The sequence below is a fragment of the Capsicum annuum genome, chromosome 3, assembly GCF_002878395.1.
Source record: "Capsicum annuum cultivar UCD-10X-F1 chromosome 3, UCD10Xv1.1, whole genome shotgun sequence".
In the NCBI taxonomy this organism is placed as follows: domain Eukaryota; kingdom Viridiplantae; phylum Streptophyta; class Magnoliopsida; order Solanales; family Solanaceae; genus Capsicum; species Capsicum annuum.
The window spans coordinates 263,871,578-263,888,938 of NC_061113.1; the positions used below are offsets into that span (position 1 = coordinate 263,871,578).

Below are 17,361 nucleotides of genomic sequence, written 5' to 3' on the forward strand. Positions count from 1 at the left end.
AAGTTGTCATGCTATCGGTATGCCATGTATGTCGATTTTTCTTTCTTATTTATGTTCTAACTAGGAAAATTGGCCGCGCTTCACGCGGTGATAAAAATTTAATTATTTTCTTCAATCAATTTTATATTTCTTTTGATTTATTTATATTGGGGTCGTCCTTACACTTCATGATATTATTAAGTGATTACTTATTGTTCTGCTTGCATCAACATCTTCGTGCGTCATAACAGCTAAAAGATTTACACCCTCAGTGTGCAACATCCATTCATTTTTTGCTTTAAATCCTTCATTGTCATCAAACTTCTGCACCTTACTGTTCTTTATGAACACCTTGTTAATATATGGAATATCCCGGAGAGCCATCTCCGTAAGCATGTTACTCTTGATTTTCTCAAGGAATACATCAATCCTCAGCAGATTCATCCAATTCACCTTTTGGAGCTTCATCATTCATAATACGAATTCGAAGGATCAGCTTTTCCGCATTATCATCATTAAAGATACAAGTTAAGTCATCATCGAATTTAAGATTGATCTTTTCAGCAATGTCAGTCATACTAAGTTTCTTATCCACCATCATTTCACGATTTAACTTAATGCGAATCAACCACGGGGAGATTTTGTCCGGGTCAATCTCTTCATCTGGCATTTTATAGTATGACTTGACGAATTCAACATCTTCCTTAATAAGGGTGTTCATCTGGATCATACCACACTTTTGTGGCTTGAGTAACGCTCCGCATTCCAAGGCACACTGGACAGTTTTGGCTCTCTCTTTTGTTTTGCCTACCTCAGGTTTCAAGTACACAAAAAGAGAGTGTTTTGATCTTCTTCACAACATTGATAATCTCCCTCAACCTTGGCACACCAAGCGTAACATTCTTGGCACCAGCATAATGAAATGTATTAAGAGTCATCTGTGTGGCAGGCTGACCAATAGACTGTGCAACAACACAACCAATCATCTTTCCTGGTTCCACAAGAGACTGCAAGAAGCGAGACTCTATCTCACCAACTACTCATTCAAAAGCCTCTCGTCTAAGCCTATACTCCTTAAGAACTTTTTTGCTCTCCAAGGCACTACGGAGCAAGATATTGAAGAAAAGAGTGGCATTCTTTTAAGCTGCCATGCTAAGGTAATCATCACCAGGAACAACCTTGAGCCTCTCTTGTAACTTATCAACAGTTTCTACAGTTTCCATAGGATGCATATCGGAGGGCCTCCAAAAATCTATCTTAAATGTCTTTTGGGCATTCAAGACAAGCCTCTGAATGTTAATAGGAAGTGGCCAAGAATTGGCACCTGCTACAGCAATCTCTGTCCCAAGATTGTGTCTAACAACTTCAAGTTTATGAACCTTTGCATTAAACAGATTGCAAATCTTCCAAATACTTTTTAGATCTTCGACAGCTTCGAGCAACATGTAACTTGGGTTCCAGTTAGGATCGTCTATCTCATATTCATACAGGGCATCAAATGTTGATTTCTTTGCTTTCGGAGAATCCAACTTCTGTGTCTCAGTCCAAACAGAATCCATCCCATCTTCCCTATACAGAAATTGGATGACATCACCCAGTGAATTCCTAACAGTACCATCATACTTGACCATGTTATCCTCCATGGACTTCACTAACAGCCTCTGGATATACCCGGTCTCAGAAGTTTTCACAGCAATATCAATCAGACCTTCTTTAATGCCCATAGTATGGAAGGAAAACTCTTGCGAAGTGAGTCCCCGGAGATATGGGTTCTCCACAAAACCACGAATTTTTGGACCATAATCATCCTTGGTAAAATGAGGAAGAGCACGGTCTATAAACCCAAAAAAAATACGTTTCCCCTCAACATTCTGTTGTCCCAAACAAGCAATCATCTAAGATATATTGATAAAACTTCCCTTGGACCCAGCTGTAACCATAGCTTTAAGATTATTGCTCTTTGATAAACTCTTTTCTGCAGTGCTTCCAGCATTATCACGAGCCTTATTCAACACCTAGGATTACCAAAAAAACATTATTACAATATTATCACACAAAACTAGGGGAAAAAAGATAAATGACCATTATACAAAAAGTATCTGGTTCACTCTTTTCTCGAATGATTCCATCATTATTCGCCCTGGTTCAGCTTCTAACTACTTCTCTTGCGTAGCTTTAATAAGTTCTTTGACTTTGCTTTTTGCATTAGAGATAGTTTCATGAATTTTCTCCATAGTTGAAACATCAACAATTGTAACTCTTATTCCATTGCTAAATGTTTGCTGAAGAAGCCAATAATGAAGAAGCCAGTAAGGATGTGTTAAGCCAGGATAAGCGATGAATAAATTGTTTTCTTTCTTCTGTCTTCTTCAATTAATACACTCTATTCTATGAAATTTACGTACTAAGTATAGTTAAAGCTATATCTTATACTATTTAAATGCTAACATTCAATGATGAAAACTACTAATCGACTTATGGAGGAAATAAACCATTCACAGGATAAGAAAAATGATCTATCATCATGCTTACATGTATGATGTTAATTATCACCTCATCATTTTGTATCTTTATACAAATCAGTCCACCAAGATGCCAAAACAGTCCACAAAACGTGAAAAGAACAAGCAACACAAAGGAATACAAGATAACAAACACAAAAACACACGAATTTGGGAAATAATAAAAGGATAGATAGTGAGACCAAGATTATTACAAGATTAAGAACCAAGTATATTTCAACATTAACCCCTAATGAATGTAATAATCAAAACCACACTCTTATGACGACCGCCAAGGTAATCGACACACCTCAAGATCCACCGTTTCCAAGTAAAGAACAATATTGGCTTTTTCAAGCCCTATACTAAGGATGACTTTTCCAAGTCCTAAATGAGACTATAATAAGGTGGTCTACTCTCAAGAGAGTGGATTTTATGTTTTCAATCTTTCATCTTTCATAAACTAACTAGCAAATGAACTAGTAAAACCTATTTATAGTCTAACTTATTACATAACAGAATGACCACAATACCCTTAATAAAAAAGGGTGGTCATGGAGTGTTACTTGGACAAGGCTAAGTAACCAAAATGTCCTTAACAAAGGCCCAAAACCGTGAGTCCTCAATCTTCCATGCTCCAAGAAATCTTTCACACGTGGAATTGCTCTTTGGTGTACTCATATCGACCCCTACATGTAGGATCCCATTTCCTTAATGTGACCAAAGCTTGATGCCCCACGTACTGACTTCGAATGATGTCATTGAATTCTAAGGCGACCATTTGAATCGTATCATCCTCCCCTTCTTGAAAAGGATTCGACCTCGAATCCAAACCTTGCAAAACCAAAGAAAGGACACACAAATACAAACTCCTCATGGCATGAGGGTTAGGGTAAGCACGACAAATCACCTCAACATGCCAAGGTTGCACATATTTAGAATATAACCAAGGATCCTTTGAACTAAATATTACATAATTAATGAAAAATGCACAAAGGATTTGGCTATAGAATTCACCAAAATGATACTTTGCTTGTTATGTAAACCAAGCAACAAGTTGGGTACACCATCATCACCAATTCTTTATTTGGAACCGGGGTCAAACGGGAAGAGTGGCCATAGACACGGGTCTAGACAACACTCTCCTTTCCTGTGATCTCCACCCAAACTAAATGTTATACTCTCTACAATAACATACATATTATCCAGAGCAAATAGAAAGTAGAGAAAGATATCACTCAAGTCGACTTCTACTAAGGTGCCCTCATGTGTGTACTCACTGCTAGTTTCACAATCATCACCATGAGTACTCTCAACAATAAAGTCACACAAAGTAGAAGGAGAAGTAGTTTCCAAAACCACACATCCCTTACCCTTAAGAGTACTCTCATCTTCCAAGAAGAGATTTCCATGTCTAGGAGGAACGTTGTCACACCATAGTGGGTTAGCATATCGGCTATAGCTTCTAAGGCAAGCTATACCATCATTTCCACCACTAGGTTCATTCGGAGTGGTTATATCATCTTCAAACAAGACATTATACCTTAAGAGAGCATGATCTATTTCACGGGCAGATTCGAAACAAACACGTTCATCACTCTCTAAAAGATCAATATCAAGTTTCAAAGAGATTTCAAGTGCAAAATTATCCTAAGAATAGCTCTCGGGTTCACTCCTATTCCTTTGATCAATATTTTCAACATCATCACACACTTGACATTCATTAATCATATCACACACATCCTCAAGTGGTGCGAAATTTTCACACAAAAGTTGATCAACATAAATTTCACAAGACGATGTACTTTCATTAAACACAATGGTTTCAACACTCTGTAGACATAAATCAATCTTACAAGAAGAGTCAATTTGGTCATCAATAGGATCAACTAGTGTATCCACACTCACAACAAGTACATCACCATCAAGTGGCAAAGAAACAATAAACTCACATATAGGCAAGCTATAACTCACACTCAATGGGTTACTAGCCACACAATTATCATTCACATGCACAAAAGTGTAAGGGTTAGCTATTTTACCTTGACGTTCATGAGTATGTTCATCTTTACCTCGGTGTGAAAGTCCATCATAAGATTGGGCAGCAACTTCCTTCAGAAAGCTCTTATCGCAAGTTGTTTGGACAATTGGATTATGAGGGAAGAGTTTGGGTAACAATTGACGTATAATTTCAATGTGTTGTTGTATATCTTCAAGATCATCGTGGATGCGGTCACACGTGGCCTTGAAATTATGTGCAGCCATGGTACCTAACAAAAGAAAACAAAAAAAAATAAAAGAAAACAAAAAGCTCCTTACCAACACTCGATACACTCATCTTTGTGATTCTCACAATTGGAGTGACGAATATTAAAAGTTGTTTATACTCCGGTAGTCAATAAGATGTCAATCATACTTGGCGGCCGGAATGGATTCTTGTTTTGATTGACTTAAGACAAAAAATAAAATTCACTTATGAACTTGAAATAAATAAGTTACTACAAGTTACAAACTAGAAAAGCACGCAAATAACGAAGACACGAAAGAAACGTACTCAAAAACTAATTTACAACTTAGTAGGTATTTACTAGTTGCCAATTAGTATAAGAATAAAAAAAATGAAACTAAGAATCAACAATAAGAAACTAAGAATCCAAGATTTTGAGCCCTAAGTTTCAGTATTGTACAAAAATTGGTGATATGGCGGTCTAGGATTGGTTGCGGTTTTTGAAAGGTTCTTATTTTTTCAACTTTGAAATTTTGGTTCAATTTTCAATTCTTGAAGAAGTGTATTTCGGCCTTGGGGAAGAAAAATATCAAGATTGGAGTCCTTTTGCACATTCAAAAAGGTTTGACTTGTCTTACACCTTTTGGGAAAAACACATTTTTGAAGGGTTGGTGGCCCTTTCCTCTTTTGGACACCTGGAAAAGTGTTTTTCCCCTCTTTTAGTACCAAGTCTTTTGTAGATCTTTTTGTCCCCTTTCCCTTTTGGTAGGTCTTTGAGATTTGTTTTAATGACTAACAAAGGTCTCACTTCTTTCCACTTGACTGTTGGATCAAACAACACTATTAAAGAGTTTTTTTGCAACTAGACATGAAAATAGTCTAGAACAACAAGAACTTTCAATAGAAGTTTGAAAACCTAGCCTCACGTTGAACCTCCAACAATCAACAACACCTTTTACAAGCTTAAAAACCACAACAAAATACCAATAACACGAGCTAAAACCACCTTAAAGTTTTGGTCCACACAACAACACCAAAAATGTTCAAGTTCTTGAAACCGTAACAACTATACCAGCAACAATGTTCAAGCTCAACTTGGATCTAGACTCAAGGGTGTTAGTGAAGACAAAACTAACACTTAGAAACAACTAAGACAATCAAAACACACCTAAATTTAGACACAAATCTTGGCCAAAACAACAACAATAAAAAGAACACAATTTTGGCCAAGAACACAAAAAATGGACAGATTTGCCTCTTTTTGATTTTTCAGTTTTCTAACACTTTTTTTTTATTTTCAAGTTTACGAGCCCAAGATTGATCTTGTGGGAACAAGATCAAGCCATGCTTTGATACCAAATGATACAAATCAGTCTACCAAGATGCCCAAACAGTCCACAAAACGTGAAAAGAACAAGCAACACAAAGGAATACAAGATGACAAACACAAAAACACACGGATTTGGGAAATAATAAAAGGATAGATAGTGAGACCAAGATTATTACAAGATTAAAAACCAAGTATATTTCAACATTAACCCCTAATGAATGTAATAATCAAAACCACACTCTTACGGTGACCGCCAAGGTAATCGACTCACCTCAAGATCCACCGTTTCCAAGCAAAGAAAAATATTGGCTTTTCCAAGCCCTATACTAAGGATGAATTTTCCAAGTCCTAACTAAGACTATACTAAGGTGGTCCACTCTTAAGAGAGGATTTCAAGTTTTCAATCTTTCATCTTTCATAAACTAACTAGCAAATGAACTAGTAAAACCTATTTATAGTCTAACTTATTACATAACAGAATGACCACAATACCCTTAATGAAAAAGGGTGGTCATGGAGTGTTACTTGGACAAGGCTAAGTAACCAAAATGTCCTTAATGAATGCCCAAAATCATGAGTCCTCAATCTTCCATGCTCCAAGCAACCTTTCACACGTGGGATTGTTCTTTGGTGTACTCATATCGGCCCCTCCATATAGGATCCCGTTTTCTTAATGTGACCAAAGCTTGATGCCCCATGTATCGACTTCAAATGATATCATTGAAAGCTAAGACGGCCATTTGAATCGTATCATATCTCTTATTCACCATCTCAATTTGTCTGCATCAGTTACCCATATAAAAAATATTTAATATATATGATTGATTAAATTAACAAAGTTAATTAAATAAAACAACAATTGAAGAAGTAAGATGCTAGCATATCATTCATCTATATTGAATTGAATGCATATACTTACAATTTTCAGTGAAGAACCTTAATAACATATGTTAGGATGCTGGAGATGTGTTCTTCTGCTATTGTTTTGGATCTCATTCTCAAAGAAACTACTTTTAAGGCAATATGAGATTATGAATCCATTTTAATATTTAGATGCTTCAACAAAGGAATATTAAAGGTTGGAGTAGTTAATATTTCCCGCAGTTAATATTTTGTACATCTCATTACCAAAACATGCTTCTAGTGCTTTGCCCAACACAAATCCAAGCCTACAAAACTCCTCCGGCAGAAGCGCTCGAACTCTCGCAGCACCTGAAAACCGCCATTAGCGATTCCTTAATTATCCAAAACATATAACAATTTTCCATCAACTTGATTCGAGATTCAAACTTCTAAACTCAGTTCATGATTTCAAACACAGAAACTTTAATTTTTTAAAACAGAATTATATGTTACATTCAAAAACAACTTAATAGCACTATAACTAATAACTTAAAATATGTAAAAAGCATACAAAGAAATTCTGAGGAAAGAGCAACCTGTTTGACTCTCGAAATTCTAACGAGGTCAAATAAATTGGTACGGAGCTAGTAGGTGACAATAAAAATGACATGAAATGTAACAGTTTAGCAGTAGTACTACCATTAATAGCTTCAAAGCCGCAACTAAAAACTTGTCCCATTTCCTCCACAATTGCGCATGTTTTGAGTGGTTGAACATTGTGAAAATTTATATCAACTGGTTTATCATCATCATCATCTTCTACTTTTTCAGAGGTGGTTACAGGGAGATGAATTGACGGGTTGACGAACCTAAAACTAACGAACAACAGTCTGATGACAGTGACAGCTACAGTGCCGACGAGTGCCTGGTGGAGAGAGAATGACCTCCGACGAGATCCTACGTGAAACCTCATTTCCTTCTTCACCCTCTTAATATTTCTCTCCCCTGGCCAGCTTTTTAACTTTTCATTGTGAACCTAGGATCCAATCTTTCCTTTTCCTATATCTGTAATGTTTTAATTAATATGGAGGGTGAAATGTTGTAACATATGTAACGGTCAGTCCTTATTAAGACTATTCTCTAATAAATGTGTGTATTGTCTTAATTTTTTCACCAAAAATTTCAAAAAATTTCAAAAAAATTCAAAAAAAAGAAAAATGCTAATGCTGACCTTTTAGACATGCCACATCAGCATGGTCTTATTTCTCTTCTATATATATAGATATATATAGATTAATACCTAACTAGTTAATCGGATTTGGATGCTTGATATAACTACGTTAAAGATAGAGTATTCACTAATTAAGGTAGAAAAAATTTCTCTTTTATATATATAAATACATATAGATAAATACCTAACTAGTTAATCGGATTTGGATACTTGATATAACTACATTAAAGATAAAGTATTCACTAATTAAGGTAGAAAAACGCAATTGGCTCATTTTAGAGTAAATTGTCACCCATGTTTGGAAAATTGCCTAGAAATATCATTTTTGTTTCATTCAGGACAAGAATATCACCCAACTCTTTCTATTTTCCTTAAAATATACTTAATACCTCATAGACCTTCTCTCTCCAACTTGGAATGTCATGTCATTATTTTTTTTTTTGATAAATAGATTTATTTAACTAAAATTTTATCCTAATCCTTTTTTAAAAAAAATTACACATGATATACTAATCATTGAAGATTAATTTAATTACACCGATAACTTGAATTATTTTATTTGATATGTACTTTTCAAAATTTCTTTTATTTACTTATTTATTTCTAATAATTTTTTGTATAGAAAATAAACGACAAAAAAAAATTATTGTACCAATTTGTATAAGTACTTGTATTTTAAAACTATTATTAAGTGGTGAAATAAATAAGTAAATAAAAGAAACTTTGAAGATTACATATCAAATAAAATAGCTCAAGCTTTTGGTGTAATTAAATTAATCTTCAATGATTAATATATCATGTATAATTTTATTTTTATTTTTTAAAAATTAGGATAAAATTTTAGTTAAATAAGTTTGATAAGTTATACATTTATAAAAAAAAAAGAAATTTTAATGACATGATATTCTAAGTAGGAGAAAAAGATTTTTGAGGTGTTAAGTATATTTTAAGGAAAAAAAAGTCCTAAATAAAATAAAAATGACATTTGTAGGTAATTTTTCAAATATGAGGGACCATTGAGGGAATTTACTCCTCATTTTATATTAAAGAGAGTTCCACGTGGTTGGCCATTAGTGGCTGGCCTCACATCAAATACCAAATTGAAACACCAAACACAACATCCAATAATGTGCAAAGTAGTGGTCGGTATACACTATACACGCCCAACAAGGCAAAAATATACTGGTGAGTCGTATTTGGAAAAGTCAAAACATTCTATACTCATAAATAAACTTTTTCTGAAGTCGATTATTTTGTTTTTGCTTCTGTCACGTAATTGTCAATTCACCAATAACAATTCCTTTTTCTGAAACTGTCTCTTTGAGATTTTTGACTAATATTGTAATTTAAAATTCTTCAAACAGATTATCGCACATTTTTATATTTTTCTCCAATAAATTGACTTGTTACAGGAGAACTCGTTTCTTTTGTTTTAAAAAATACCAAGAGTCATTGTATAGATTTGACACGGAAAGCTTATTTGACTTGGTGGGGAGGTTGCTAGGGTAAAAAACAAACAAATTTCTTTGTTGCAATCAGATTACGTCTAATGTTACATCTCACTTTTCTAAGATTGATTAGGCTAACTCTCAAACTAATGTTACATCTCACTTTTCTAAGATTGATTAGGCTAACTCTCAAACTAAATTAGACTAGATTAATTTAATGTTTTAAAATTAATATTTAAAAGTTATATAAAGTATTTTAAGTGAGTAATCTTTTCTCATATATACTTATATGACTAAAAAAATACATATTTCAAAATATTATCGAAGTTCATATTACTATTTGATTATTTAAAAGAAAAATTACGGGAAATAATAGTTAGTTGTCGTGTAAAACAAGGAGTAGCAAGGATTCTGCGTTGAATTGACTTCGTATTACAAAAAGAAGTCGAAAGAATGTACTAGGCAAGTATGGTGAAGAGGGCCCCAACCGGTTCTATATAAAAGGAAATGGAAGGAATTAATTAGCAAAAACATCGTCAGGGAAGTAGCGAACCAAAAATTCTGAAAATGGAAAACCTTTTGGGTCTTCTTCGAGTACGAGTCAAGAGAGGTGTAAATCTCGCGGTTCGTGATGTTCGTAGCAGTGATCCCTACGTTGTCGTTAAGATGGCTAATCAGGTCCCAATTCCCACTATTTCTTCTTCTTTTTTAGGATTTTTTAACTAAGAAGGAACGTTGCGTTTAAGTCTAGGTGATTCTTTCCATATGTATAGCCTTAGGTGGAAATAGTTATCAGGTATATGCTGTTGGTGGGAGGGGTCAGGTATGCTGTAGATTTAGTCAGGTCAATCTGGGTGAAAGCAGGTCGGACACCACGTTATAAAAAAAAAAAAAACAGTTACATTTAAGTGTATGAGCATTTTATTGTCCTAGAATTTATGCATCTGGGTTTATAATCAGTTTGCTTGACATTTGAGGGATCTGTCTGAAGTTTTATATGGAAGTTATACTCAAAAGGTATCATCTTCAGCGTTATCAGTTCATGTTTGACAATGGGCTCCGTTTTATTGGGATTTATTAATGTTGCAATCAGAATTAAATTCTAGAGAAGAATTTCTACGTTTTATGTGGAAATTAATCCTTTTTACTCTTTCTTTATCCAGATCAGAATTAAAATCGTAGGGTTTGATTTTTTCATTTCGTGGAAGTTCATTAGGATCTCTTTGGGAAATCTTCTGATAGTATTAGCTAAGTCAAATTGATTATCTCCAGTGGTTAGTAGTCTTATAGATGTCCTTTTAAGTCGTGACTTTCTGAATGGAGCTGGGGAAGGGGTGTTAAAATCTATTTATTTTCTTCACAATTCTATCACATGCTTTTAGTAGTTTTTTTTCTATAGTAAGGAGGCTTTGAAGGTGTAAGGTGTGTTGTTGTAGTTCTTGTCTTGTGAAGGTTTCTGAATTTCCGCTTTATATGTGTTGAGACTGGAGCTATAAACCCTTTTGGCTGATGCAGATTTGTGAAGTTTACGCCACGATAAGTTTTAGGTCCAGAGAGCTTGACCTTCCGGCTTCTGAAAAGTACATTCATAGTTTTGTGTGTGAGGGGTTGTGGGTCTGGGGTTTCTTGCTCGTTTCTGACTGGGGCGTAAGGAAGGTAGGAGTAGGTGATAGAAGCCTTTGGGTTGGCTCAGATGGTTTAGCTTGGAACTTCCATAATGGAGGTTTCAAATTTGAAACCCCTTGTCAACGACAACAGGGGATTGGCTTTTCAGGCCGAGCTCTTCGCACAGGTATTGCCTACTGTGGTGTACCTCTCATGTGTGGTTTGCAAACTATTGTACAGGAGCAGGTTTTACCCTGTGCGCACCCGAAGGGTAGTGGCTGGGAGTACCCTTGATATTAAAAAACGTAGGTGTAGATGATGGTTTATTGATTTTGGTGGAGTGGTATGGAGAAACTTACATGCCCCGGGTGTTTGCACCATTTGCATCACTCAGAAAAGTTTTTCTGAAATTATTTGGGGCTGTCCATTTATTTCCTAGGATTTGGAAAGCTGCTGCAAACAGATACGAGTAGATATATTCTAAGATATCTGCCACCTTGTTGCCAAATTTTTGATTTATTGCACTATATTCTTTTTGTACTCCTCAGTGTTTAAGAGCAGCATTTTTTGTACCTGTTTCATTTTCTAAATTAAGGTCAGAAGATAACAATGTCTTTAATACTCTGTGACTTGTAAATATCTGTTTTCTTTGCCATAATGCATGACCACTTGGTACTTTGAGGTTCTTGAATGAGCGGGGTGAAATGATGCTACTATTATACATTCATACCAGCAGAAAAATATATATAAGGATTTGAATACGTAGCTCTTCTTTTAATTCGATGTTCTGACTACTGTGTTATTTTTGTTATTAACTGCATTGTAGATGGGAGGCCACAAATTTGATATGTGTTGTAAATTGTAAATAATTCCTATTTGGTGTATATCTGTGAATTGCTCTCAGATAGTTTTGTGACTTGCCTTTTTTTTTTTTTCTAAACTTGAACGCAGAAATTGAAGACCCGAGTTGTAAAAAAGGATGTTAATCCTGAGTGGAATGAAGATTTAACTCTTTCTGTTGCAGATCCCAATCTTCCTGTTAAGCTGGTAAGGTTTCATGCTTGCTGGTTATCGTATGAGACAAAACCTATCTGTTTGGCAGAAAAGTTTTACCATTCCCCGTTTATCATTTTTGGGGTTCTGTCAAGTATTCCTAAAATATGTGTAAATTTTATACATTTTCTGTGTCTGTATTTCTTGTTTATGTTTTTCTGTCTCTGCCTGTTTCCAGATTGTCTATGATCACGATTTGTTCAGCAAAGATGACCCTATGGGAGATGCAGAATTTGACGTCAGACCATTTGTAGAGGCTCTCAGGATGAACTTAAGTGGCCTCCCAGATGGCAGCATTATTACGAAAGTACAACCGAGCAGATCAAACTGTCTGGCCGAAGAGTCAAATGTGATTTGGAAAAATGGCCAGGTTGTGCAAGATATGTGCCTAAGATTGAGAAATGTGGAATGTGGAGAGGTCGAACTTCAACTTCAGTGGATCAACCTTCCTGGCTCCAGGGGTTTATAGAATACAGCGTTTGTATATACATGTGGTTGCAGTTTCTGCATTCTATGAACTGATTGTTCTCTGATTGTGATAAATGGAGTTCGTTATATAGTAATTCGTTGAAGTTACCTTTGCACACTGCACCAAGCTGTTTTGCAAGGTTTCCGGCTTACTGAATATGTGGTTTGAATATTCTTTTCGATAATTCTTTTATATCACTTTATTTATATATGAGAAATACTTAAAAGGTTTGCAGACAAGTGCATATTATGGTATTAAATATTTGCATATTTGTCTTCGTTTTTGTTATGAACATGAGAATCAATATTTGCCACAACTAAAATGGTACCTCATTCTCTTTTCCTCCCACTAGTACACGACCCTTCCTTTATTTTAACTAAAAATTACACTACTACAATTTAACTTTCACTTATTACAAAAAGTCCATCTTTCCAAACATATTACAAAAATTTCATTTTTCTCGAAAAATACATATACATAGCTTTCTATGTATATGTAGGCCCTGTAATATATATGAATCGGCTTTGCTATGTATATGTCGGTCTTGTTTATGTATATGTCGATCTTGTCATACTTATTATGTATATGTCGGCCTTGTCATACACAAAAGTTTCTATGTATATGTCGGTTTTGTTATGTATATGAATCAGAAGAGAGAGTAAAGTAACTAAAAAAGTGGGAGAGCGCGTAAATAATTTTAATAAGGTTGGGATTTATGTTATTTTTACATTTTTTTAAGACGTTTCCTTTTTTCACTAACCACAAATATACATGTCAAATCAACATATTATATAAGAGGGGTTATTTCTGGCTGTTGCAACTTTACAGGCCCAAACAATTAGAATCTGGTGTCCAGAGCCCATTTTTGAGCTTTGGTTCAGTTTATTCCCTAAATATGTAGAATGAGCTATATAGTTCATTTATTGCTATATCCATCAGTAATTTCAAGTTTTTCACTTGAATGCCACACACTAACAACAAAAACATACCCAGTGTAGTTTCACGAGTGGAGTCTGAGGATGTTAAGATGTATGTTGATCTTATTTCTATTTTTGTGGGGGTAAAGAAATTGTTTTCGATAGACTCTCGGATCTCGGCTCAAAAGACAAGTTAATCGGATCAGGGTTGCAAGAATTGATTGCCATGCACCGTAATGAAAATAGTTGTTACTTATTTATTTTGAAATTGTTTAGTTTAGGCTAAAAGATATTTCTATGCTAATTAACTAAAGATTCAGATAGCTCTCTTTTTTTTCTCTTTACTACTATATGTTGGACGAGAAATTCTAGATAGTAACCATACACTTCATATGCATGAGTATGTTTCAGTGAATGTGTGTTTGAATGGGACACATAGATATCAGTATTTTGAGAGGAGGAAAGAGAAGAATAGACAGAGTTGTCTACTAGAAGTAAAGGACAAAAAAATTGGGAAATTGAAAGCTTTCATCTTCACTTAAGTAAAATATAAAAATCCCAAAAGATTGGTCTAGATACTCTATTCTTTTCCCATTAACAGCACGCAATTTTGTGTGAAGAAACAAATCTTTATATGAAACCAAGCAGACCAAACCTCAGAGAAAATGGAGAGGTAAAGAATAAAAAGAAACAAAAAGGACTTATATTAAGGAACAATAACTACACCTCCATCTCCGTTATGTTGAAATCCGCTATATCAATCTTTAGAAGTGAAAAATAAGTGTGTGTATATATAGTAGTAGTAGTATTAATAACATTAGAAGTACTCTAACAAAAAAACAATGATTTTTTTTCTTTTATGGTAAATTATTTTTAGCTATGTCTATATTGATTTCAAAATTTAGACGTCTTTTGGGATAATTTCCTTTCAATTATTTTCAGTTCTACCCCATCTCCATTATTTTCAGTTCTACCCCATCTCCTTTTAACACTTTCATCATCATAATTTAATACTACAAATTAAACCAGTGCATTCTTAGAAAAAACTGAAAATTGAGGGAGATTGAAGTTTAAATTTCAGCGTTGACAAAAACATGTTACCTAAATTTTTTTCATCTGTTTAAACCTCAGTGATCAACAAAACTAAAGTTATGATCAGCATAAAAAATAACAGATACTCAATAAAATAGGCAGAGAAAATAGATTCACACTATAAACTAGTTAATCTTTTGACATTTTTACCCTATATAAAAATTTATTTGAGAAAAGACTCACAAAGCTATGTAAGTCTTTTCACAATTATGATCAAATTTAAACCAAAAAATTATGATCATTTATCACTTCCCAAAAATTGCCCCTTCGTGTAGTCCATAGGAAACATAAGTGATGCTACTCCTAAGACCAATATATAGTAGTTTGTGCAAATTAAACATAATGTCTGTTTTAGAGAGTCCAAGAGAGCAATGACACACCAATCTTTGCTCCTATTTGCCACTGCTATTTCAATGCATGCTTCTTTCCTCTCTCTATGTAGCCTTTTTATCACTTCTAGGACATTATTTTACCATATCTTTATTCTCTATCGACTCCCCTATACTACTTGTAAGAATTAACATTTACTATTTCAAAGCCGCCAATCACCTTTCTATATCCCCTTTCAGTTGAAAACTGTGAAAATGATTTTCATCCCCAACTTTCATTAAAAAATCTAACCCCCTCTCAAACAATAGTCATACCCCTCCTTTATCTCATACAATATCCATTTTATTCTTATAATTTCAATCCTATATTTATATATTATCTTTTTATATTATATATAATGGATATCTTTTTTAATATGAATATTTATAATATTTTATTTAACTTTATAAGTAAATTAATATTTTTATAAATTTATCATAAAATTTAATGTTATTTTTTAAGATCGTTATTTTAGTATTATATGTATTAAAGAGTCGTTTGGTGTGACGTATAATTATAATAATTCAGAGATAAAGTTCATGATTATTTATCCTGCCTTTAATTAAATGTATTAGATAGTCTCAAAATTATTTATTGCACTATTTATACCACAGTGGTAAGATAAGTTATCACACATACATATTAGTATAACTTATTTTGTAATAACTAATCCCAGAATAACTTGTTTCCAAATAACCCACTCCTAAGTGTGTGTATATACATATGTATGTACATGCATGTGCGTATATTTTCGTGTTTTATCACTCTCTAACTAAATTCGTTTTGTATTACTTAACTTTTTGTTGATATAACACAATCCTTAAGAAAATTTTACTATTTTGCTAAATTAACCTTATTAGCGATAATTTGAAAATTTAAATTTGTCTATACTATTACTTTATATAGTTATTTAACACTAAAGGGTAGAAAAAAATATAATACAATTCTCTTGATTTCACAAATTGAGCAGATAAATTAAAACATCTATTTTTAGTATGAGGATCAAATGATAAGAAACGATATTATCTATTGTCTATATCAGTAAATAAGCTGTGATTGTCATTAATAGAGTATTACATATTTTATAATTTATATAAATAAATATAATCTTTAAAATTTGACCTTATTTTTATTCGAGAAAAACATCTAGTTCCTCAAACTATGACCAAATTTGCAACGACACACGTCAATTTCACAGGGGTCCTATTACTCCTTAAACTAAATTTTAGTTTATTTTTGTCAATCTTTTTAGCTAACGTGATACCTTTTGTCAGTCATTTTAAATGGTGTGACCCCTTTGATATGCGCTCCATTTAATATAATAAAGGTGCCACATTAGCATAAAAAAAATGACAAAAATATGTTAAATTTGAGTTCAGGGATAATAGGACCCCTGTGAAGTTGGAGTGTGTCGTAACAACTTTGACCATAGTTCGGGGTGGTACTAGAGGCTTATCTCTTTCATTTATTGTTTGTAATTTCTGCATTGAAATATGTTTATAAAATTAGTATTACTTATTATTTCACTTGTAAAATAAATATTATAGTTTTGATTATTATTAATAAAATTAATTTTCTTATTATGCTAATTTACTTCATAAAGATCATCATTAGCTTATATACTTAATTAGTATTTCTTACTTTTTTTTCCTAGAAGATAATGTTTATATTTTTATAAAAATTTTGTTATATGATTTTTTTTTTAAATGAAAATATGATGATTTTAAAGAAGTAGAAAAAAAAAATTGACGATAAAAGGTAAAATAGGAATTTTAAAAAGTCAATTAGGATAAAGGGGAATATGATTATTGTTTAAAGTAGAGGGGGAGTTTGATTTTTAAGACAACGTTGGGAAGTGAAAATGATTTTAACCCGAGTTGAAAAGTTAAACTATGAGGAGTTAGCGTTAACACAAATTCGAATTAATTAATCAGGATTCTAACACACACATTTGAACGTCAAGTAAGAAATCAAAAAGAATATTATAACAATGAATTATATGCTAATTATCTGATCTTTAAGAACTATATATGAAAAACTATATATTCGTATGATGGTATAATTATGCGGGTATATTTTGAACATTTGGTGGTCTATCTTCACGAGTCAAATTTGTAGGGTTGTTTAGTTAAAGTAAGCTTGGATTAAGATAGTTATGCTTCTACCACCTCTTAGCAAAGTAGGCTGATCGGTAAGTCCCTTTTTGCCGCAATGGTGAGGGCATGTGGTGATAAAGAAATGAACCTTGGGCTTAATTCAAGCTCAAAAGCTGTCCAAGACCATATAAGGAGATCAAG

The 17,361-nt window shown here is 33.4% G+C and overlaps 1 protein-coding gene and 1 pseudogene across 1 annotated transcript; one reads left to right on the plus strand and one right to left on the minus strand.

The window, feature by feature from the left end:
• Positions 1 to 165: 165 nt before the first annotated feature.
• LOC107864794 lies at positions 166 to 7,853 on the minus strand (annotated as a pseudogene).
• A 1,987-nt stretch (positions 7,854 to 9,840) lies between these two features.
• Positions 9,841 to 12,925, plus strand: LOC107862228 (protein C2-DOMAIN ABA-RELATED 4). The gene is made up of 3 exons (XM_016707735.2): positions 9,841 to 10,237; positions 12,116 to 12,211; positions 12,396 to 12,925. The coding sequence occupies exons 1-3, from the start codon at positions 10,127 to 10,129 to the stop codon at positions 12,684 to 12,686; spliced, it is 498 nt and encodes a 165-aa protein (XP_016563221.1). The 5' UTR covers positions 9,841 to 10,126; the 3' UTR covers positions 12,687 to 12,925.
• Positions 12,926 to 17,361: the final 4,436 nt, after the last annotated feature.